At 39.7% G+C, this 25411-nt stretch overlaps 1 protein-coding gene and 1 non-coding gene across 2 annotated transcripts in view; one reads left to right on the forward strand and one right to left on the reverse strand.

Moving 5' to 3' along the window:
• Window positions 1-583: 583 nt before the first annotated feature.
• The window catches only part of LOC126285337 (methionine--tRNA ligase, cytoplasmic), a 115403-nt gene continuing 90575 nt past the window's right edge, over window positions 584-25411 (reverse strand). The window contains exons 15-18 of the mRNA XM_049984654.1: window positions 24555-24738; window positions 10144-10299; window positions 4237-4485; window positions 584-958 (exon numbers count right to left, since the gene is read on the reverse strand). Coding sequence (XP_049840611.1) covers window positions 791-958; window positions 4237-4485; window positions 10144-10299; window positions 24555-24738 — 757 coding nt within the window. The 3' untranslated portion in view covers window positions 584-790. The remainder of the gene's footprint in view (window positions 959-4236; window positions 4486-10143; window positions 10300-24554; window positions 24739-25411) is intronic.
• Window positions 4957-5059, forward strand: LOC126285655 (U6 spliceosomal RNA). Its single transcript, XR_007551668.1, has one exon. It is a non-coding gene; the product is annotated as a U6 spliceosomal RNA (small nuclear RNA).

Below are 25411 nucleotides of genomic sequence, written 5' to 3' on the forward strand. Positions count from 1 at the left end.
AGATTCCAGTACTATAATAGATACACAGAACAATCTGGTTCCTTCTTGTGTAGTTTGGATCCTACAGAGATATTTACAATAATGTACATCATATTATTCCACATCTCTCTCTGAAATCACCACCGTTTTCTTTCACTCAAATGGTTTGTTTATGAGTTTAGTCAATCCAGTGATGTCTATTATGTCCCATATGTAACAACTGCTTAATGTTGCTCTAATAGTGCTAAAACAAACACATTAAATAACTAGTTTGTAATTCTTGAAATTTTTCTAATGGGTAGAATATTTCAAGATCTTCTAGGTTAGCATCTGGAATGCATGTCCGGCAGATGATGAAATAATTAATCTGCACCTTGGTTTAAGCATATAAATCTCTTGTATGAAATAAAGGCTTTTCATGACATACTGAATACTTATACAGAATTTAAAACTACACTTGATTAATGCACTTTCTGCATGACTGATACATCTGTTTCTCTTAAATAAATACTGTACAACAACAAACAAAAAGCCATTGAAAATGGCAGGAAATGTAGGTAACAAAAGCAACATTGGTCATACATCATAAGGAAAACTCCCAGGGTAATTCACTTACTGCATGACTGATATCTGTATTTCTCTTAATTAAATATGGTACAAGAATGAAAGGAAAATTGTTACAAATTGTAAGATATATCAGCAACAATATCATTGTACATCATAAGGAACGCACACATTCACTCAAGATAAATTAGTAATAAATAACTATATGTTAAGATGGAGGGAACAGAGAATGTCGTAGATATCTATGTTATGTCTTTGTCTTTCCTTTCCTGGGTTTTGATACCGCTTGTTGGGCTGTCAGATCAATTCCCTGGGCAAGAGCCAATTGTTTCTTCAATTCAAGGAGTCTAACAACTTCTGGCTGCCATTCTGCTTTACTCTTGCCACTTGATTTCATTTCTCTCACCAAGTTACCCTGGAAATTGAATTGTCTTTTAACATGATGTTTTGAGGCAATTCAAAGATCAAGGACCATTGTTATTACAGTCCATGAATTATGGCTTATATTTTTCTGTCTAATAGGCTTAAAAATGGCAATTCATTCATAATCACAATGTCAGATAATTTTAAACACTAATGCAATATGCAAGTGTAGATTCAAGAAGCTGTGAACCAGATGCCAAACAATTAAAATATTCTATTATCTACAATATAATGTAAATGGATCAGTCTTATTATCAATAAAAATAAATAGTTTAAAAAACAGAACATGGAAAGGGTGGCAACTGTTGAAATGTAAGCAATGTTGTTTGGTGGTGGGTTTAATGTGGACGGAAATGAGTAGCTAGTCTTTGGTGAGGATGACATCAACATCAAGGGAAGTGGCATTCGGAATAGGACCATGTGGAATTTTATTGGAAGCAAGTATTCAGAGATACCAAGGAATTTTAACAGCACCACATTAAACCTGGCAACAAACAACAATACTTACATTTTGACAGTTGCCCTCCTTTCCATATCCTTGGCATGTGAGGCAAACATATTTGTTCGGATGCAGACTCTTTACAGCAATACACCACCATTCTCACCTCAGCCCTTCGTTGCATGTAATTACCCCACCAACCTAGTTCAAAAGTTTCCTGGGCCATCACATCCAATTCTGGTACTGCTGATACCTCCAAAAACCAAACTTCGAAGCATACCATTGGTGACTCAGTATTATTCTCCTCTGGAACGTATTAATCAGCTACTTTAACAGGGCCATGACTTCCTAAAATCATGCCCTGAAATGAGATCCATTCGGTCTGAAATTTTGCCCAGCACACCCAGAATAGCTTTTTGTTGCCCTCCCGATCTCCACAATATTCTTGTCAGATCCTTTGCTCCTTCTGCACCTATCTCCCTACCCTAAGGCTCCTACCCCTCTGACTGTCCCCACAGTAAGACTTGTCCTATGCACCCTCCTACCACCACCTGTAGCAGCCCTGTAACTGGCAAAACATATACTACCAAAGGGACAGCCATCTGTGAACCGGTACATCATATACCAGCTGTTATGGTAAACACTGTTCGGGCTTTTACATCGGCATTACTACCGCCAAATTATCAATTAGGATGAATGGGCACACAGAGGGTGTATACTGGCCGCATGCAATATCCTGTTGCAGAGCACACTCTACAACATGATAATCATGGCCTCGGTGCCTGTTTCACCACATGCGCCATCTTGATTCTTCCCCCAGAAACCAGTTTTTCAAAACTCCGCAGGTGGGAACTAGTGCTACAACATGTCCTTTGTTCTCGCCACCATCCTGGCCTTAATTTATGTTAATTTCTTCCGTCTCAGAATTTCTTTACAGTAACTACTCTTTCTTCACTATGTTTAAGTTTTTTTACATCTTTCATTGTCTTACTCATCTATTTTTCACCGGCCCCCTCCCACCTCTGTTACGTACAATGCACTTAGCTATTAATAAACTCATGCACGGTGCTTAACCAGTAATCTCTGTATTGCATATTACCCTGTCTTCCCCCTTTAAACTCTTAGTTTTCAAATCTTGTCTGATGCAGTCCCCAGCAGTCTGTCTTTTCTTCTCATCCCGTGCGGTAAGTCTCCCCTGATCCATAGTTCTGGGTGACTTTCCCGAAATCTATCCCTTTTCCTACACATCTTCAGTGCTTTTCATCCACCTCTCTTCCTTCCCCTTCAACCCCTCTGCCTAAAGAAGGAGCCACTGGTTCCAAAACCTTGCCTAATTATTACCTTCTTTTACGTGTCTGTTCTACCGCCACTTGGTGAGTAAAGTTTTTATCTATTAAATTAAATTATTTTGTGAAAAATTGCTTGCTCCCACTGTTATAATACCTTATAATATGTTTATTAGCACTAGTATACAAGCAATTTACAATATAAGTGTCTTCGTACTTTCTCGAAAATTGTTACGTATGAGGTCTTTTGTTGCAAAATATGTTCAATTAGTGATGGTCACCTTTTTAGTTCACAATTTGAGTCTGGTCACATAAGCACTCATGTCTTCAACTTTTCAAAACATTCTTGCATGTGATTTTATATTAGTCTATCCAGGAGCTCCTTCCAGCAGAGCGCAAAAACAAGAGAGCTGTACAATGCTCACATACTGCCACTGAGTTGATGGATTTCGACGAAGCCTGTTACAGCTTAAGGACATTGTACTAGGTCAAAAACACATTTTGCAGTAATGTACTATGAGAAATACCCTACTTATATGAGAACTCTCGCTTCTTATGTGATGAGGTAGCAGAGTGCAACTGTAGGCACACACTTTGGAATAATAATAAAAACACCATCTAATATTAATTTGCTACACAAGAATAAGCAAAAGTGTGACTAGATAAATAAGTTTGGAGCAATATTTCCATTACAGTAAAATAAAAATGGTGTCAATATCAGCAAAGAAATTAAGAATCTATCGTTACTTATTTGAGAGCGTTCCCCCCCCCCCCCCCCCCCCCCCCCCCCAACATATGCAGTTCCAGTTTCATTAGGTTAACTTAAACTGGTGATGTTCTGAATTTTCATCTTACTAAAAAATTTTATTTTTGTGAGCAAATCAATACTACAGCACAGAGTTACACAAGTACAGCAGCTGTAAATGACATTATCATACAGGACAGTAAAATTAGAAATAGTAAGTACAGGTAATGGCACAGTAGTCAATCAGAATGAATTTGGAAGCAATATGGCAATTACGTGTCAACATCCTCAGTTTTTATCATCAACTTTTTGCTGTGGTCTATCGTGTAATTACGTGGAGCACATGACTGTGATGTAAATCCCATAATGCAAGTTTTATTTCAAACACAGGAAGAATGCCCATTTACCACTTGTTCAAAGAGGGACCATAGAAGATGGGCTCACTGAAATAAAATTGTATAAGAAATAATGAAACCTGAAATATTGATGAGAAATTTGATTGTCAGAAACTATGCACTAAAATCTCTCTTCTGCTCATTATGTGCACTCCATTAGAACGATTGGGCACACAGTTAACACAACCTTCAAAGTTATTACAGAAAACTGAAGAAAGAATCAAAGCTGGAAGTGCAGTAGTATAGCCAGAAAGAAGCAAATAACAGTCAAACAACAAAAGCATTAGCTTTCAGTCATATAAGCTAATTTGGCCCTTACTGTTACATACAAGACAAAGACAAAGCAAAACACTAACACTTTAATGCTCCAGCACAGTTTAAAGATAATTAAAATGCACATCTTACCTGTTTATTAACTTCCGCCTCCAATTTAGCAATCTCCTCTGGAGAAGCAACAGCACCATTTACTTGAGGAGGAGAGACACTGGTAGCCGCCGCAGCTGCTGCCGCCGCTGCTTGTGCTTTCTGTACTCTACTGACTGCAACCGCATGGGCTGCCTCCAATTGTTTCTTAAGGTCTAAAAGAACTGCCACATGTGGCTGCCATTCTTCTTTTGGAGCACCTCTGGCCTTCATTTCTCGTACTACATTACCCTGGCACAGAGAAGTATTGGTCACTTAATAGATAAATTAACATATTTTTCACTATTTGCATTTCTTTTTTTCCAATTATGCAACCATTTGCCAATGAACACACAGTATATTCTATCACATACTCTTTCTGTAATCTTTCTCTTCCATTTTTTATTACTGAACTTCCTTGACATAACTCATCTTCCTTGCACCTTGCTGCTGATTTATAGTTGTTTTTATTATATTGCATTGTTTTAGTGTAGCATTATTCTGTATTTGTTATTTTTGTGTTTTCTTCTAATCTATTCCTACTGCCCTACCCTTCAATCTTTAACATTTTCTTTGCCTCCATTTTAAATCTCCTTTCGTCATTCATATACAGCACCCTTTTAAACCTTTTCTTTTTTCTCTGTAAGAACAACATTATTTCTTGATAATCATTATCTATTAATCGCACGCCGTACACCTTTTTGTTACTTACATATGACCTACGCACTTTGGCACAACATGTTTTACAGTTGGAACAATATTGAGATGATCAGCGCGGCCTCTGCACAAGGATGACACACAAAATTATGAAACATTCTGGGCTTTTTACTAGTTATTGGTTGGCAAGAAGAGGAGAGATGGTAGCATAAAGGTCCTGAACACCATAGTTTGCAGCAATGTCCTGGATAAGATTTCAAACCTCTCCACAAGGTCAAGGACATGTGACTCTACTGCCGATACCCCATCAGGTAGGGATGTTAAGCTCATCAGTCTCATTTGCTTTTTTTAGTGTTTTCCGCAAAGATCAAGCTATTACTGGAATCAGGTTTCACTTACTTCCTTCATTTCAACCCTAACAATACAAACACTATGCCACACTGCGAAACCAATCAGAGCCACTCACACAACAAAGACACAAACTGTCACTTTAAAACAGGTCAGAGGAAGCACACAGCAAATACTAGTCATGCCTTAGCAAAAGATCTGGCAGAGAACCTGACGAAATTCTGGTCTTATGTAAAATTGCTAAGTGGGTCTAAGGCTTCCATTCAGTCCCCTGTTGGCCAGTCTGGTATGGAAGTTGAGAGAGCATAATGGAAGGTGAAATTTTAAATTTCACGTTCAAGGAATCGTTCACACAAGGGAAGAGTACAAACATACCACATTTGACCATCGGACAGACTCCCATGTTGTACAGCATGCTCTGCAACAGCATATTGCGTGTTGCCAGTAGAGAAACAACTGAACAAGTTGAAAAGAAAATAAGTCAGTAGGTCCAGATGGAATCCCAGTTTGATTTTAGAAAAAGTACTCTAAGGCATTGGCCCCTTACCTAGCTTACATTTATCACGAATCTCTCACCCACCACAAATGCCAAGTGACTGGAAATAGGTGCTGGTAACTCCAGCACATAAAAAGGGTAAAAGAAAGGACCCCCAAATTTACAGACCAATATCCATAGCTTCTATTTGATCCAGAATCCCTGAACATATCCTCAGTTCGAATATAATAAACTTTCTTGAGATTGAGAAGCCTATGTCCATGAGTCAGCACGGTTTTAGAAAGCATTGCTCATGTGAAACTCAGCTTGCCCTTTTCTCACATGATATACTATGAACTATGGATGAACGGCAAGAAGAAGATTCCCTGTTTCTAGATTTCTTGAAAGCATTTGATATGGTGCCCCACTGCAAGCTGTTAATGAAGGTACGAGCATAGGGAATAAGTTCACAGACATGTGAGTGGCTTGAAGACTTCTAAAGCAATGGAAACCAGTATGCTGTCCTCGATGAGGAGTGTTCACCAGAGACAAGGTTATCGTCAGGAGTACTCCAGGGAAGTGTGGTAGGACTACTGTTGTTCTTTTTATACATAAATGATTTGGTGGACAGGGTGAGATGCAATCTGCAGTTGTTTGCTGAGGATGCCCGGTGTATGGTAAGGTGTCAAAGTTGATTGATTGTAGGAAGATATAAGATGACTTCAACAAAATTTCCCATTGGTGTGATGAATGGCAGCTAGCCCTAAATATGGAATGCAGATGAATAGGAAGAACAAACCTGTAATGTTCAGATACAGTACTATTAGTGCCCTACTTGACACAGTCAAATCATTTAAATATCAGGGTGTAACATTGCAAAGCAGTATGAGATGGAATGTGCATGTGAGAACTGTAGTAGGGAAGATGAATGGTCAACTTCAGTTTCTTGGGAGAAGTTTAGGAAACAGTGGTTCACCTGCAAAGGAGGCTGCATATAGGATGCTGGTGCGACTTACTCTTGAAAACTGCTTAATTGCCTGGGTTCTGTAACAGGTTTGACTGAAAGAAGGCATCAAAGCAATTCAGAGGCGGGCTGCTAGATTTGTTACCAGTAGATTTGAAAAACATGTTAATGTTAGAGAGAGATGCTTTGGGATCTCAAATGAGGATCTCTGGTGATAAGCTGACATTCTTTTCAAGGGACACTGCTGAGCAAATTTAGAGAATTGGCATTTGAAGCTGACTGCTGAACAGTTCTTCTTCCTCCTACAAATGTTGCACATAAGGACCATGAAAATAAGATATGAAAAATTAGGGCTCATTGGAGGCATACAGACAGTTATTTTTCCCTCGCTCTATTTGTGAGAGGAACAGGAAAGGAAATGACTAGCAGTGGTACAGGGTACCCTCTGCCATGCACCATATGGTGGTTTGCGAAGTATCTGTGTAGATCTAGATGTAGAATGCTTTGGTAAAGTGATATATTGCACAAGCATTTTTTGAACCAACAAATGATGACAGCTACTACAAAAAATTTATTTTTGTGATGAATTAGATAACATTCTGTTTAAATGTACGTTTCATTTATGGACACGTATCATTAGATGGATGGATGTAGCATACTTGCAAGCCATATAAACATCATATCTGTTCACAGTACCTGCTGGCTGAGAAGTTTAATCCATACTGTCAGTTCCTCCCTCTAAGATATGGTGCATGCCATAAAGGAATAAGAGCTGTGACAATGCCTATGGCATCAAGGAGACAAGAGAAAATTTGTTATATACATATATTCAATTGGAATCTGTTAATTAAGATGGATGTTTTTGGACTTTGTCTTTATCAATGTTCTGTGACATTCCAAATAATGCAACAGCTTTATAATGTACAGTTATTATAAACGAGAGTACAATATACAAGACATTGTCAATGAGAAGTCTCCCATTTATTTTGAGAGGTGGGCATTGGACTTGAACTCTTACTTCTGGCAGTAACAGCTACACTTCAAGAAAAGAAGTTTGATCAAAAGAGTTTTGAAAGTGTACTGAAATAACAAGGTAAGCAAGGTTAAATAACAGGAAGTCTTAGCCACCAATCTGACTTTACTTCACCACCCAATACCAAGGTCAAGAACCAGTGGAACACTGCAACACACAGCCCTCTGACACTTCTCTCCTTAGTATGAACTGACTTTACATGTACATCAGTTCCACAAATCAGTGAACTTCATAAAAGATCTGCCTTCTACCTGTAAGTTTTGTACCAAATTCCAACTAACGTTCTGCTTACACTACGAACAAATTTTTCACATCTGTTCTTAATCCTTTCGCTGCTACAGATGTGTTCTCTACATTTCATGCTGAGTGCAGGCTCACAGCCTGATGACTTTGCTCTATAAAGAAGTTAATTTCTTTTTTTATTCATCATTTCTGTGCTGCACAAAATTATATAAAATGCTGCATGAAATTTTAGAGTTTGCAGAGGTAAAAATGCACTGCTTTAACTTTGTGTTTGGTTGATGTTAGCTTGTTTATTGATGTGAATGAGATGTAGATAAGATAATGAAATTTTATTTAATATTGAGAACAGAATGATATCTCATTTCATACTCAGGTTATTGGCCTTTGTATCTGGTGGAAAGTCGCATGTGACATGTCCGTTTCCGTCGCTGAGCAACAGGAATTATAGGTTCATAACAATCATCATAATTTGTAAAAGGTTCAAGATATCAAAATGAGGATTTATGCAAATCACTACATGAAAAGAGGCACATAGGTTGTATGATAAATGCTCAAAACTTTTTTGTTCACAAAGATATGGCAGTAACTCATCTGCAGCAGAGAGACACTGACAAAACGAAATGCATAAGCATGTCAGTAGCACTTAAAGGAAAAGCCAGGCGCTATATTTAAACAAAAGCTCAGTACCTGGAAAGTGGCAAAGCATGATGAGTTAAATCGTCCACAGCAGTCAAAGAGTTAACAGTATGTTTACGCATTTTACAGACTAAATATTGATAAGAAGTCTAAACATGGCACAGTTGTGGTTAAAGCACTGGGCTCATGGTAAGAGAAGTAGGAATCAAGTAATCCTTTAGCCGTTCAGGTTCAGAGTTTCCATCATTTCCCAGAACCAATTCACGCAAAACACAAAGGAACTAATGACATTAGCTGCCAGTCAGCATTGATTAAAATCAACCGGGAAAGTTAAAAATCTGTGCCACAACAGGATTCGAAAACAAGTCTTCCACTTACTAGGCAGATGGCCTGACCACTGCACCATCCAGACACAGTGATCATCGCAACTGCATGGACTACCCTAGCGTGCCTTCCACAAACCCAAATTTTCTCCCCTAGCGTGCCTTCCACAAACCCAAATTATCTCTCTCTCTCTCTCTCTCTCTCTCTCTCTCTCTCTCTCTCTCTTGGCTGGTTCAAAAGAATATACATCATTTTCATCCGGCAGTCACTATGAATTAAGATACAAAGCAATTAATGACACTGGCTGCCAGTAGGCACCGATTTAAATCAAGAGGGGAACCTGAAAATTTTGTCAGACCAGGATTTGAACTCAGGTCTCCAGCTTAGCAAGAACAGATACCACATATAAAATGCAAGAAAATAACAAAATGGTTTATCTAACTAGCGCAAGGCAAATTTCTTTCCCCATCCCTGTCCAATCGCACTTTGTTCTCAATGTCTTCTAACCTAATGTGATGAGAAACTGTGTGTCCATCTATGTGAGGCACTGAAAATATTGAGATTCTCAAGTAATTTCTTCAAATATTACTAGAAAACCAATGACACCTGTGATGCGTCACTGCTTACAAAAAGTAGACAACAAAATAAAATTAATCAGATTATTATCCAAAACCTAATGTGTTCTGCACCAAGTACTCTATGACTTAAGAAGTTAGTATTCAGTGTGCGCCACCAAAGTAGTTTGAACTGTTTAGTAATATATTCAGATGAATATCCAGTTCACACAGAAAAAAGTGTTAATTATGTGCATATGTCCTCTGCAACAAATTGCTGCATTTTATGAGCTATGGTGTATTACAAACAGGAAAAACTTGCTGCAACATCCTTCAAACACAAGAAGCAATAAACAGTTTCCGATAAGAATTTTGAGGGCATTATTCAGTAGGGGGGGAGATTGTTTTCTATAATTTAAGTGTAAAACTTCCATAAGGTGTGAGATAAACATTTTAAACATATATTTAAAAACATATGGCAACTGAATACATAATCTGTGATTCTTTATAAAAGAAAATTACATTTAAACTTAATTCTTCCTTAACTGAACGACTGTCAGAAAGTTTTTCAAGTATAAAATAAAACTAAAACTTTAAATCATTTCAGATTTTTTAAAAAATTAAATCTTCATATGTGGGAATATTTTTAATATTTTATCTGTCATTAAATTTCTACCTGCTTTGCAATGGCAGCTTCAAGATGGGCTACGATATCTTCTCCAGATAGCACTGGCACTGGTTTCTCCGCTGTGGGAGATCGTTGCCGGCCAGAGAACTGTTTCTTCAGTTTCTCTATCTGTGCTGTTTCTATCTTGGTAAAAAGTGGAGCTGGCTGCAATCAACCAATACAGAACACAAAAATAAATAAATACAATCTTACAAATTACTAGAAACAAAATCTGTTGACACATTTTCATATCCTCTAAATGAGGTGAAACAAAAAAAGAACTTTGTAATGATGTTATAATGAAGTGCATATTTAAGCAATTGAGGGAGTCAATGCAAAAGTGATCTAACCCTCTCCAATACGGAAAATGAGATATTGGCTTGTATGAATAAAATCGAGAACATTCTCCAGAGTTGATAGTCAGAGCAAAAGAACATTCTCAAAGAAAGTTCTCAGTTTCGTATAAATAAAAACTAGGAAGCGTAATCTCTGACCCTGGAGTACTTTCTCTCTTCCTCACCTCCTTACTGAGTAAGTGCTCAGAAAAAGAGATTAAAATCCAACATCTTTGGTTCTCAGTTCGTTTCGTTTGTGTGTGTTTTGTGATACCGAAAGTTTTTCTTAAGTTATTTCTGTGCCAAAATGGAAGACTCAGAATTAGCCTTTGTCAACATTGTTAAAGAGTACCCCGCAATCCTCAGTAAATCGCAAACTCCGGCCGCAAGAAAAGAGAAGGCGGATTGTATTAAAGAAATACAACACTGTTATATGGTTAGTTTCGGGAAAGAAATTATGGACAGGCAGATAATGAAGAAATCCCGTATCAAGGCCAAGACGGGTGTTAATAAGATGGGAAAGATTAAGATTTCCCTGAAAAATTGGGAGCAGCCATTTTTGAAGTTTTTGGATGGATATGACTGCAACCCAACTATCCACAGAGTTCCTGTTAAGTCCCATACTTTCCGATTTTTTTATTACATGCTTAATGCTTTGAAATTGTGATTCAGAAAAATACGTATTTTTAACATGTGAAAATGGAACAATGTTTGGTAAATTTCGTCTACTATATCAACACTTTCCAGTAAAAGTATCACAGTGTACTATGCATGAAATTGGACGAGCCCCACCCACATTTCTGCATAAACCTGTTTGGTATATTTACTAACTAGAAACTGAATCCTGACACACTACTATTACTTTTTTTAAAAATTTTTATTAGGAGCTTGTGCAGTAGGTGGTGGTTCCACCACAGTCATCACTTCACCACAGAATTCGGAGGTAGCTGACACAGACTGCACATTGTATGAACAAGAATCAATTTTGCAGCTACCACTAATTGTTGCAGCCGACCATATGGATCTCATGGGCCCTGAAGTCATCATACCTTCTAAATCGCCTGCTTCGGGGCATGAGAGAGTGCGTAAATGTCGGAGATTAAGTATGGAAACAGATGAGACACTTAATTTGTCTACTTCAGAGCTGCAAAGGCTGGTGCTATTGTACCAATTGGACATATTGAAACAAAAGCAGCAGAAATTGATGCGTGATGAAGATAAACAATAAAACCAATTGTGTAGTGTCTTATTTACGTACCGAATTTTATTAATAAAAACATCATTTTTAAGTGAATGTTCATTTACGTTCCTCATTTACCAAATTCCATATACTCTTACAAAAATTATTCAGTACAAATTTCTTTTCAATGAAACAATAAGAGTGATATAATCCAATTTGAAATGATAAAAAAGGGTATGCACTTATATTGTTGTGCCTGGCCAGTATCTTCACCACATCATTGAAACAATTTCTGGTAATGTAAAGCAAAAAGAGTAACTTGTTTTACTGTAGCATCTGGCAAATGCCTTCACCACTAATTTTTGGTACAGTAAAGCAAAAAGAGTAAGTTGTTTCTATTTTAAATGCTGCAGGTAAGGCAGTTGTGCTCTTATTTACTGTAGCACCTGGCAAATATCTTCACCACATCCTTTAAACAATTTCTGGTAAAGTAAAGCAAAGAGAGTAACTTGTTTGTATTTTAAATGCTGCTGGTTAGACAGTTGTGCACTTATTTACTATAGCATCTGGCAAATACCTTCACCACTAATTTTTGGTACAGTAAAGCAAAAAGAGTAAGTTGTTTCTATTTTAAATGCTGCAGGTAAGACAGTTGTGCACTTATTCACTGTAGCACCTGCAAAAACCTTCACCACATCCTTGGAACATTTTAAGTAAAGGGAAATAAAAACTTGTGCCATCAATCTTCTGAAGTTACAGTACAGAAATTACATTAAGATTCCAGCAGTTCATGTTAACCTGTTGTGTCCAAAGCTATTGACAGTAGTATCTGACAATTCTGCTCCAGTTTGAATAGTTACATGTTAAACAATTTTTGTTGAGAGTAAAATCGATGATAGAAAATAGGGTGGGTGAAGGGGGGGGGAGAAAGAAACACTAAACAGAATTTATTATGTAACATCAGAGCACTGTGCTTTATTTTCATGAGGGAATAATTATTGTAATTACAAAAATTATACAAATTGGGTTTAATTATTCAATGTTTGGACAGATTCCCATACATTACAGTTGTTGTATTACATTTACAATTTCCCGTCTTCTACACTCCTGAAAATGGAAAAAAGAACACATTGACACCGGTGTGTCAGACCCACCATACTTGCTCCGGACACTGCGAGAGGGCTGTACAAGCAATGATCACACGCACGGCACAGCGGACACACCAGGAACCGCGGTGTTGGCCGTCGAATGGCGCTAGCTGCGCAGCATTTGTGCACCGTCGCCGTCAGTGTCAGCCAGTTTGCCGTGGCATACGGAGCTCCAGCGCAGTCTTTAACACTGGTAGCATGCCGCGACAGCGTGGACGTGAACCGTATGTGCAGTTGACGGGCTTTGAGCGAGGGTGTATAGTGGGCACGCGGGAGGCCGGGTGCACGTACCACCGAATTGCTCAACACGTGGGGCGTGAGGTCTCCACAGTACATCGATGTTGTCGCCAGTGGTCGGCGGAAGGTGCACGTGCCCGTCGACCTGGGATCGGACCGCAGCGACGCACGGATGCACGCCAAGACCGTAGGATCCTACGCAGTGCCGTAGGGGACCGCACCGCCACTTCCCAGCAAATTAGGGACACTGTTGCTCCTGGGGTATCGGCGAGGACCATTGCAACCGTCTCCATGAAGCTGGGCTCCGGTCCCGCACACTGTTATGCCGTCTTCCACTCACGCCCCAACTTCGTGCAGCCCGCCTCCAGTGGTGTCGCGACAGGCGTGAATGGAGGGACGAATGGAGACGTGTCGTCTTCAGCGATGAGAGTCGCTTCTGCCTTGGTGCCAATGATGGTCGTATGCGTGTTTGGCGCCGTGCAGGTGAGCGCCACAATGAGGACTGCATACGACCGAGGCACACAGGGCCAACACCCGGCATCATGGTGTGGGGAGCGATCTCCTACACTGGCCGTACACCTCTGGTGATCGTCGAGGGGCACTGAATAGTGCACGGTACATCCAAACCGTCATCGAACCCATCGTTCTACCATTCCTAGACCGGCAAGGAAACTTGCTGTTCCAACAGGACAATGCACGTCCGCATGTATCCCGTGCCACCCAACGTGCTCTAGAAGGTGTAAGTCAACTACCCTGGCCAGCAAGATCTCCGGATCTGTCCCCCATTGAGCATGTTTGGGACTGGATGAAGTGTCGTCTCATGCGGTCTGCACGTCCAGCACGAACGCTGGTCCAACTGAGGCGCCAGGTGGAAATGGCATGGCAAGCCGTTCCACAGGACTACATCCAGCATCTCTACGATCGTCTCCATGGGAGAATAGCAGCCTGCATTGCTGCGAAAGGTGGATATACACCGTACTAGTGTCGACATTGTGCATGCTCTGTTGCCTGTGTCTATGTGCCTGTGGTTCTGTCAGTGTGATCATGTGATGTATCTGACCCCAGGAATGTGTCAACACTAGGTGCCTCAAAATCCTCATCCCCTACATGTTTTGCTATGTTGTGCAAAACAAAACAGGCTATTATCACACTGGAGATTTTTGTTTGGGCAAGCCTTATTTTATTTCGCAGAATTGGGAAATGTCTTTTCACCCACCAGTCCAAAGCAATGTTCGATTATCACCCTTTCCTTAGAGTGAAGTCTGTTGTATGCCTTCTCATCAGGTGTTTCAGGATTTTGAAATGGTGTCATTAACCACGGTGCAAAGCCATATCCTTTGTCTCCTAAAATTAGGGCATTGCACTGGTTCTCACGCAATATACGATACACGTCGGAGTTTCTCCATATCCTAGCATCATGTACAGACCCTGGCCACGAAGCATTAACACTCATAAACATTTCACTGTTGTCACACATTGACTGCACGTTTACAGATGGAAAGCCCTTTCGATTAAAGTATTCATCTCCATGTGAAGAAGGTTTCATTATAGGTATGTGAGTGCAGTCTAGGGCCCCTACCACACATGGAAACTTGTATCTCGATTGCCATTTAACTTTCACTGTTTCTGGTTCGTTCATATTTCTCGGAAATCTGATCCACAACAGTGTATTCTGATAACTGTTTTCCTCAAAATAAGAATATAGCCTTAGTATGTCTTTGGTAGCAACGTATTCACAAACAATATGTTAAGGAAATAGTTCACAAGTATCTAATATCGGGTCATAGCTACCTACCCTATAATAGGGACTTTGGACTCATAGAGGAGAAAAAGAGATTGTAAAAATATGTGTATACACCTGCTGGGTGGGTAGATCTTATAAAAAATACTAGGATGGGTAAAAGAAAATTTAATATAACTGAAATGCAACAGGTTGATTTCGTAAGTTCAAAGCCTTCAACTGATAAAATAACTAATCGTAAATTTACTGAGGATAAAGAACCTGTTGCTTTCAGTCGCATTTCAATGCTGAAAATCTCTGTTGAACAACCATGGAAATATTGTGTCAGGTATTGTTATTCAGATGGTATAGAGCAAGATACATATGTGAATATCATTAAAGGACAAAGGAGAAAGAATAAACACACCCTTGAACTACAACATGTTCAGCTAGTACCAAAATATTCCAACCCAAGGCCAATAAACCCAAAGAAATTTAAACAATCTTTTGAAATATGTTCCACCCATTCACCATTTATTTTACAGTAGTCTGGTATCTCAAAATAGAACTGAGGAAGATGAATATATACAACATATTGTGGAGGATGACAGTGAAGACATTTTCGATATTCCTGATTATGTATAGTAGGCCTACTGTGTAATCTTGCAAAACACATGCTGAAAAAGTATACTGAAAAGGAAAGCTCTTGCTTGTAATTGTAAGTTTATAATATTCATATTTTACTGACAAAACCACTTTGTGTAATGTGTTGTTACTTTAAATTCACATTAAAACTTGTAAAGGAACTATTAGAATGAACATATGATTAATTATATTACATTTATTCAAATAGCATTTCTCCTTCTTTCTCATGCATAAAAAAATGCCGGTGCAACAGTGGTCTAACCAAGACAATGAGTTGCAGGTGCCTAATAAAAACTGCACCTTTTCTAAAATTAATTCGCAAAAGACTTTATAACATTGTGGTTAAGTTAACCAATCATCATGGAATACACCACTACTAAAACCATAGAATTTACAAATTCCAAGAAACACCGCAATTGTATAACTTTGACCTTCTGTTTCTTATTTCTTACAACGTGGCTTACACCACTGTTGTGCTGGCCCCCTCAATTGGTGGACACATTAACCCATCCTAAGGATGGAATACAAACGTGTCAAAAATGAGATCAACAGGAAGTGCAAAATGGCTAAGCAGGGGTGGCTAGAGGACAAATGAAAGGCTGTAGAGGTGCATATCACTAGGGGTAGGATAGATACTGCCTATAGGAAAAGTAAATAGACCTTTGGAGAAAAGAGAGTCACTTGTATGAATATCAAGAGCTCAGATGGAAACCCAGTTCTAAGCAAAGAAGGGAAAGCAGAAAGGTGGAAGGAGTATATAGAGGGTCTATACAAGGGCGATGTAGTTGAGGACATTATTATGGAAATGGAAGAGAATGTAGATGATGATGAAATGGGAGATATGATACTGCGTGAAGAGTTTGACAGAGCACTGAAAGACCTGAGTCGAAACAAGGTCCCAGGAGTAGACAACATTCCATTGGAACAACTGACGGTCTTGGGAGAGCCAGTCCTGACAAAACTCTACCATCTGGTGAGCAAGTTGTATGAGACAGGCGAAATACCCTCAGACTTCAAGAAGAATATAATAATTCCAATCCCAAAGAAAGCAGGTGTTGACAGATGTGAAAATTACCGAACTATCAGTTTAATAAGTCACGGCTGCAAAATACTAATGCAAATTCTTTACAGATGAATGGAAAAAATAGTAGAAGCCAACATCGGGGAAGATCAGTTTGGATTCCGTAGAAATATTGGAACACATGAGGCAATACTGACCCTACGACTTATCTTAGAAGCTAGATTAAGGAAAAGCTACCTATGTTTCTAGCAGTTGTAGACTTAGAGAAAGCTTTGGACAATGTTGACTGGAATACTCTCTTTCAAATTCTGAATGTGGCAGGGGTAAAATACAGGGAGCGAAAGGCTATTTACAATTTGTACAGAAACCAGATGGCACTTATAAAAGTGGAGGGACATGAAAAGGAAGCAGTGGTTGGGAAGGGAGTGAAGACAGGGTTGTAGCCTCTCCCCGATGTTATTCAATCTGTATATTGAGCAAGCAGTGAAGGAAACAAAAGAAAAATTCGGAGTAGGTGTTAAAATTCAAGGGGAAGAAATAGAAACTTTGAGGTTCACCGATGACATTGTAATTCTGTCATAGAGAGCAAAGTACTTGGAAGAGCAGTTGAGTGGAATGGACAGTGTCTTGAAAGGAGGATATAAGATGAACATCAACAAAAGCAAAATGAGAATAATGGAACATAGTCGAATTAAGTCAGATGATGATGAGGGAAATCTACATCTACATCTACATCCATACTCTGCAAGCCACCTGACGGTGTGTGGCAGAGGGTACCCTGAGTACCACTATTGGTTCTCCCTTCTATTTCAGTCTCGTATTGTTTGTGGAAAGAAGGATTCTCGGTACGCTTCTGTGTGGGCTCTAATCTCTCTGATTTTATCCTCATGGTCTCTTCGCGAGATATATGTAGGAGCGAGCAATATACTGCATGACTTTTCGGTGAAGGTATGTTCTCGAAACTTTAACAAAAGCCCGTACCGAGCTACTGAGTGTCTCTCCTGCAGAGTCTTCCACTGGAGTTTATCTATCATCTCCGTAACGCTTTTACGATTACTAAATGATCCTGTAACGAAGCGCGCTGCTCTCCATTGGATCTTCTCTATCTCTTCCACCAACCCTATCTGGTATGGATCCCACACTGCTGAGCAGTATTCAAGCAGTGGGCGAACAAACGTACTGTAACCGACTACCTTTGTTTTCGGATTGCATTTGTTTTGGATTCTTCCAATGAATCTCAGTCTGGCATCTGCTTTACCGACGATCAACTTTATGTGATCATTCCATTTTAAATCACTCCTAGTGCGTACTCCCAGATAATTTATGGAATTAACTGCTTCCAGTTGCTGACCTGCTATGTTGTAGCTAAATGATATGGGATCTTTCTTTCTATATATTCACAGCACATTACACTTGTCTACATTGAGATTCAATTGCCATTCCCTGCACCATGCATCAGTTCGCTGCAGATCCTCCTGCATTTCAGTACAATTTTCCATTGTGACAACCTCCTGATACACCACAGCATCATCTGCAAAAAGCCTCAGTGAACTCCCTATGTCACCCACCAGGTCATTTACGTACACTCCTGGAAATTGAAATAAGAACAACGTGAATTCATTGTCCCAGGAAGGGGAAACTTTATTGACACATTCCTGGGGTCAGATACATCACATGATCACACTGACAGAACCACAGGCACATAGACACAGGCAACAGAGCATGCACAATGTCGACACTAGTACAGTGTATATCCACCTTTCGCAGCAATGCAGGCTGCTATTCTCCTGTGGAGATGATCGTAGAGATGCTGGATGTAGTCCTGTGGAACGGCTTGCCATGCCATTTCCACCTGCCACCTCAGTTGGACCAGCGTTCGTGCTGGACGTGCAGACCGCGTGAGACGACGCTTCATCCAGTCCCAAACATGCTCAATGGGGGACAGATCCGGAGTTTTTACTGGCCAGGGTAGTTGACTTACACCTTCTAGAGCACGTTGGGTGGCACGGGATACATGCGGACATGCATTGTCCTGTTGGAATAGCAAGTTCCCTTGCCGGTCTAGGAATGGTAGAACGATTGGTTCGATGACGGTTTGGATGTACCGTGCACTATTCAGTGTCCCCTCGACGATCACCAGAGGTGTACGGCCAGTGTAGGAGATCGCTCCCCACACCATGATGCCGGGTGTTGGCCCTGTGTGCCTCGGTCGTATGCAGTCCTGATTGTGGCGCTCACCTGCACGATGCCAAACACGCATACGACTATCATTGGCACCAAGGCAGAAGCGACTCTCATCGCTGAAGACGACACGTCTCCATTCGTCCCTCCATTCATGCCTGTCGCGACACCACTGGAGGCGGGCTGCACGATGTTGGGGTGTGAGCGGAAGACGGCCTAACGGTGTGCGGGACCGTAACCCAGCTTCATGGAGACGGTTGCGAATGGTCCTCGCCGATACCCCAGGAGCAACAGTGTCCCTAATTTGCTGGGAAGTGGCGGTGCAGTCCCCTACGGCACTGCGTAGGATCCTACGGGCTTGGCGTGCATCCGTGCGTCGCTGCGGTCCGGTCCCAGGTCGACGGGCACGTGCACCTTCCGCCGACCACTGGCGACAACATCGATGTACTGTGGAGACCTCACACCCCACGTGTTGAGCAATTCGGCGGTACGTCCACCCGGCCTCCCGCATGCCCACTATACGTCTTCGCTCAAAGTCTGTCAACTGCACACACGGTTCACGTCCACACTGTCGCGGCATGCTACCAGTGTTAAAGACTGCGCTGGAGCTCCGTATGCCACGGCAAACTGGCTGACACTGACAGCGGCGGTGCACAAATGCTGCGCAGCTAGCGCCATTCGACGGCCAACACCGCGGTTCCTGGTGTGTCTGCTGTGCCGTGCGTGTGATCATTGCTTGTACAGCCCTCTTGCAGTGTCCGGAGCAAGTATGGTGGGTCAAGCTTTCGGAATGTGGTGCTACAGAAGAATGCTGAAGATTAGATGGGTAGATCACATAACTAATGAGGAAGTATTGAATAGGAATGGGGAGAAGAGAAGTTTGTGGCACACACTGACTAGGAGAAGGGATTGATTGGTAGGACATATTCTGATACATCAAGGGATCACCAATTTAGTATTGGAGGGCAGCGTGGAGGGTAAAAATCATAGAGGGAGGTCAAGAGATGAATACACTAAGCAGATTCAGAGGGATGTAGGTTGCAGTAGGTACTGGGAGATGAAGAAGCTTGCACAGGATAGAGTAGCATGGAGAGCTGCATCAAACCAGTCTCAGGACTGATGACCACAACAACAAGTATATGAAAATTTATTTTGAAATTTTTGACTGCAAAATATAGACAGAAATTGAGAAAGGACAATGATATAGTTAAGCATACATAAAATGTTAGATAATAAATTAAAAATTTAACAACAGAAGTTACCCAAAAGCTCAGTTGAACATAAGAACTGATTCATGTAATTTGTAGGTGCCGATTAGTTTCTGTATGTTATCTTCTAACTAACTGGTCATCAAAAATTAGCTAGACTTCTACAGACCACACAAGGATACAGATTGGTTCTAATTTAAAGGGAAATATTACATAAAAATGAAAAAAAAAATCATTCAGCAACACCTTTACATTCATGGCTCATTTTGCAGTGGCACCTTCGATTACCTGACTTTTGCACACTTATCTTCATACCATACAGAAATAAAATACTTGTGCTACTAGAAAACATAGGCTATTCTCTATAACATATTAGAATATTATCTACTTTTCCCTACAAATTCTGAAGAGGTACATTGCTTACAGATCTATAAACATGCTACACAAGATATAAATACAGTAAATTATTGCTTCTTCAACAGCTAACAATTTGTCATCTCAACTGTAGTATTCCAAATATATTCATAGTTTTCAATCAAATGCAATCAAGTTACTGCATCACTATTTATGAATGATTACATTCTGTAGTCACATATGTACTATGAAGGATGCAACATCTAACTTTCTTTTCAGTTTTCTGTTTTCATTCTTTATGATGAATGCAAGAAAACTGTACATTTAATGCTACAAATTGATACTTTTCAACATTTCTCACTAACTGACAATTTAAGGGAATTGAGAAATAAGACATCAACTTTGATTCCACTATCTACAAACTATATTTTATCATCTTTGATTCCACTCTCTATGTACTATCTTTTGGATGCCTTGAATGAAAAGAATAATTTGGCTTCCACCTACTTGGTGTTTTGAGGATTCCTGTTGGTATCTACAAAGGAGTTGTGTGGGTCACTAAAACCATCTCTCTATGCAAGAGAAACACAGTTCTCTTGTGAAGGAACAGCTCAGTGAGTAAGACTAATATCTTTTGATTGCCTCTGTTTGTCAATTAAAAATGAACAAATTTTACAACATCTTTAAATATTAAGCTGTAATTACACGAAGGTGGTCTGTGAGACTAAGGAGAATATTTTTTCACATTACTCTCATGTCTGACAATTGCTTCCCAGAACACTACCTGCAAGTAACCGAACAGGAGTCATTTAATATGGTGTACCCAGTATTTTAACAACATAATTTCCAGTTAGCTTACAGCAAACAGTTCTATGGTGTCACAGACGAGCCGAACGTCTTACACACACACACACACACACACACACACACACACACAAGAATGGCTGATAACAATGGAGAAAAAGATGAATACCACACAAGTGTGCAAGTGGTGTACGCCAAACCATTTCGTCATGAGAAAGTGTAATTCACTACCACTACAAACTACATTTACAAGAACTGCAGTGAGGTAAGCAGCACCTAGATTCATAAGAAAGAGAAGAGTTAAATGAGGTAGGGGTACAGCTTTATCCCAGAAACAAAAACAGTATTATATGAGACAAAATGACAGCCAGAATGTCAGTTTAAATATAGTGTGGAACTAATAAGTTTCCATACTGGAAATGCAAGCAGCACACAACCTGATGAGAGAAGGGATAGGGGGCAGAAATTGTGCAGTCATTTTTTAAGATACCATCAGGTGCACTTTTTTAAAAAAATAAAATGTGCTCTTAGAAGACCCTGTTCACACACAAACAAAGGAGAAAAAGAATCATTAACTGAGGTAAGATTACGAGAATTTCAACTTTAACACCTGCATAGCCTGCACTTCGCACACATGTTGATTTACAAGATCTGTAATACAGAATTGTGGTATACTCCTTGTCTAATTAGGAGTATTAGGATCAACAAGAGCGAAAACAAAGGCTGTGAGCCTCCAAATTAGTTGTACACTGAAGGACAGGATAATATGGCGTGTGATGACATCACCAGGAAAAACTTCCACTCTACCTGACAGAGCTGTAGAGGGTATGGGAAGACAGACATTAGAATATATCTGAAACATAATTGAGGATGATTAATGCAAATGCTACTCTGAGGTGAAGAGGCTGGCACAGGAGAGGAAATTGCGGCAAGTTGCATTACAGCAGTTAAAAAACTGCTTAAAATGGGGGGCAAGCAGGTCCTGTCATTAAGTCTTACATTTTTTGTAGTATCAGGATTAGTTGTGGAATGTACACGAAGGACTGATGTGTTAGAGAACTACACAAAGGTTGACTTCTCAATAGATGATTTAGTGGTGGTGGTTGTATGTATAGGACACCAATAGCAAGGTCACCGGCACCCATACTCAACTAACAGAAGACAGGTTGGGTTATGAGTGTTAAAAGCATGCAACAAAATATAAACTAGAAAATGTAATCTGCAGGCATCCTGGGCTTCTCTCATTCACACTGGCACACAAAACAGCAAAAGTCATATGCCTCACGGCAGTGTATGAGTAAAACACATGGACTACAACCACACACCATCCAAAATCGTCGAGCAAGGAAATAAGCCTACACGATCAGTTGGAAAATAAATGATGAAGCAACCATCCTAGAAACACATTAAAACCATCTACTTAAGACACTACTGAGAAGACAAGACTCTTAAAACACGAACAACATTTGATTCATCACAGTCTAAAATAGGGGAGTGCTTTAGTGATGAAGAGACAGGTGAAGTAATTATTAGGATTTTTTAAAACATAGAATTTCATTCTTTGCAAATAGTTTCGGGGAAGCATTCCCATTCTCAAAAGCTACTGCATAAAAATGATACATAAAGACTGGGTCTTAATATAAATGTACAAATTTTGATAAATTATAATTGGCTATAGTTCACTGTATGAATAGAACAGGTACAATGCAATCAAATGTAATGAAACTAGCAAAAAGGATTAATAATTACACACCTTCCAATCCAAAGAAATAAGCAATCAACATTTGTTGTTCACAGCAAAACTTATCTCAAGGATGTCTATTTAATACAACTGTACAAATTATGATGTTTGTGGAGAACAAAAATCTCCTCTAAAAAAATCAGTAAGGATTCTGCAAATGGAAATCTTGTGAAACACAGCTCGCTCTGTGCCACCATGAAATCCATAGTGCTGTAGAGAACAGCACTCAGGTTGACGCACTGTTCCTGGGCTTCAGAAAGGCATCTGATACCACCCCACACTGCCACTTAGTGAAAAAATAGGAGCTTGCTGATTATCAGACGAGATTTGTGACTGGATCGGGATTTCATTACAGATAGAACACAACAACTCACCCTTTACAATAAAAGTTCAACAGATGCCGAGGAAGTGTGATAGAACCTTTGCTGCTTACAATGTATATAAATGGTCTAGTAGAAAATGTCGGAAGCTCCTTAAGACTGTTTGTAAACAATATGGTTGTCCATAAGAAAGTAGCAGACAGTATCGATTTGCAAAATGAGCTACAGAGGATTGATGAATGGTGCAGGCTCTGGCAGTTGACTGTGAACATAAATCCATGTAATGCACTTCACATAAGCAGAAAATGAAATCCACTACTGCACAACTGCACTGCTGACGACAAATTGCCAGAAACCATATCTGCCATAAAATACCTAGGAGTAATTATCCAGAGTGAACGTAAATGGAATTATGACATAAAATAAGTGATAGAAAAATAAGATGTCAGGCTGAGACTCACAGGAAGAATCTTAAGGAAATGTAAATCATCTCCGAAGCGAATGCACTTGTTCAATCAATTTTTACATATTGTTCATCAGTTTAGGATCCTTACCATGTAGAACTGACACAACTGTTTAGTTGGTGCGAGAACGTTACAGAGATGTCCAACAAACCCCAGTGACAGACACTACAAGAGAGCTGTTGTGCATCACGAAGACGTTTATAAGTTAAATTTTGAGAGAGCAGTTTTCAGAAAGAGTCAGATCACATATTACTTCTTAACACAGACTTCTTACGAAATGACCACAACAAGAATACAGAGGCTTACCAAGAGTCATTCTTCAGATGCCTTACTTGTCAGTGAAACAGGGAAGTGAGATCAGTTAGTGTACCAGAATTATCCTCTGTCACACGCCGTTAGATGGCTTATGGAGTATGATGTACAAATAAAATCATAGAATGTATCTTATGTCTTCGTATTATGTCAGAGGAACAATGGAGTTATAATCCAATTGCAGCAGTGAATAAAGACTTGAGGCAGAGTGGGTAAATGATAAGGATAAATGGTAATGAAATTGTCAAATGAAGCTGTCTTGAAAGAGCACATAAAAGCAATAGCATAATATATTAATTGTGCGGTAACTTCTCTACAAGCAATTATGTGGCCAGGAACAATACCCAGACATACACCCACACTAATGGTCATTGCCACACTGTGGCCAAGAGCATAGTTGACTATCTAGTGTCAGAAAATGCTGCTGAGCGTTACTTGATCAACCTAGTGACTGCTTCACACCCAATATAGCTTCACGGCCCCCATCCCTCACTCCCACACCAGTTTCGGTTGGGAACTGTCAATACAACATATAATTCAATCCTACTTTCCTCCTGGCCTCAATCTCTGCTAAATCCTTACCTTGCCTACCTTCACTCCTGGCACCCATTTCACTCATTCCACAACACTCAACTTTCCTCCTTCCAGCCTACTCTATGTCTCAATGAATCGCACAAAACTCTCCTTGCATGAAAGTTTCATCTTAATGTTTACTGTGAGAAAAATCCAAATATGATGTAAATGTCTTACCTGCCCAATTTTATGTCCTGGGGGAAGCAGAACACAAACCTCCTTTGAAATATATTGTATGTGCTCTGGTGCATTGAGCTGAGTATCCAATGTACGTGATGTCTCAGGCATATATGGTTTCAAAAGAACAGCCAGCAGTGCTGCAATGTTGGCGCAGAGGCCAACTACAGTGCCTGCCCGTACCCTGCAATAACAAATGGTAACATGTGCTGTGACGGTCTAGTCATCAGTCTTCAGTTTGCAAGAAAATATTGCTCTAGAATATCAAATATATGTCCATTAAAGATTAATTGTGTGGCATGAAGAAGTTACTTATATTGTCAACGTGCAGTCTCATTCACAAGTGAATAAGCTTAAAGTTGGATAGTGCCTTGCAATGTAGTAGGCTTGGCCAGCTAGCTGGTCAGTGGTATCTTACATGACTATTTTGATGTTGATGTATACTGACAAAACAGACCAACAATGAAATTTCTTTTAATCAATATGACTTACTTTTCTGGTGTCTAGTGTACTAAATCCTAATATAATATCAAAACAGTTGTATCTCCATCCTTTTTCACAATTACCAGTTAATATTCTTTAAATACATTTTTAGTTTTTTTAATTATATCACATATTATTTCAAGTAGCAATAACATGAACACTTGGCAAAGTGAAATGTCTTGTGTACCTAAACAATACATATAGCCATAGAGTAGATGTAACAATTTCGGAGGGGTATCTATGGAGGCAGCAGCCTTCTCAGTAGTAGCACGAGCAACAGTTTGGATAACTGACTGATCTGGCATTTTTTGAACATTATACAACATGGTCTTGCTGTGAAGATACTGTGAAAGGCTGAAGGGAAGGAGAAACTA

The sequence above is a fragment of the Schistocerca gregaria genome, chromosome 8 (genome assembly GCF_023897955.1).
Source record: "Schistocerca gregaria isolate iqSchGreg1 chromosome 8, iqSchGreg1.2, whole genome shotgun sequence".
NCBI lineage: Eukaryota > Metazoa > Arthropoda > Insecta > Orthoptera > Acrididae > Schistocerca > Schistocerca gregaria.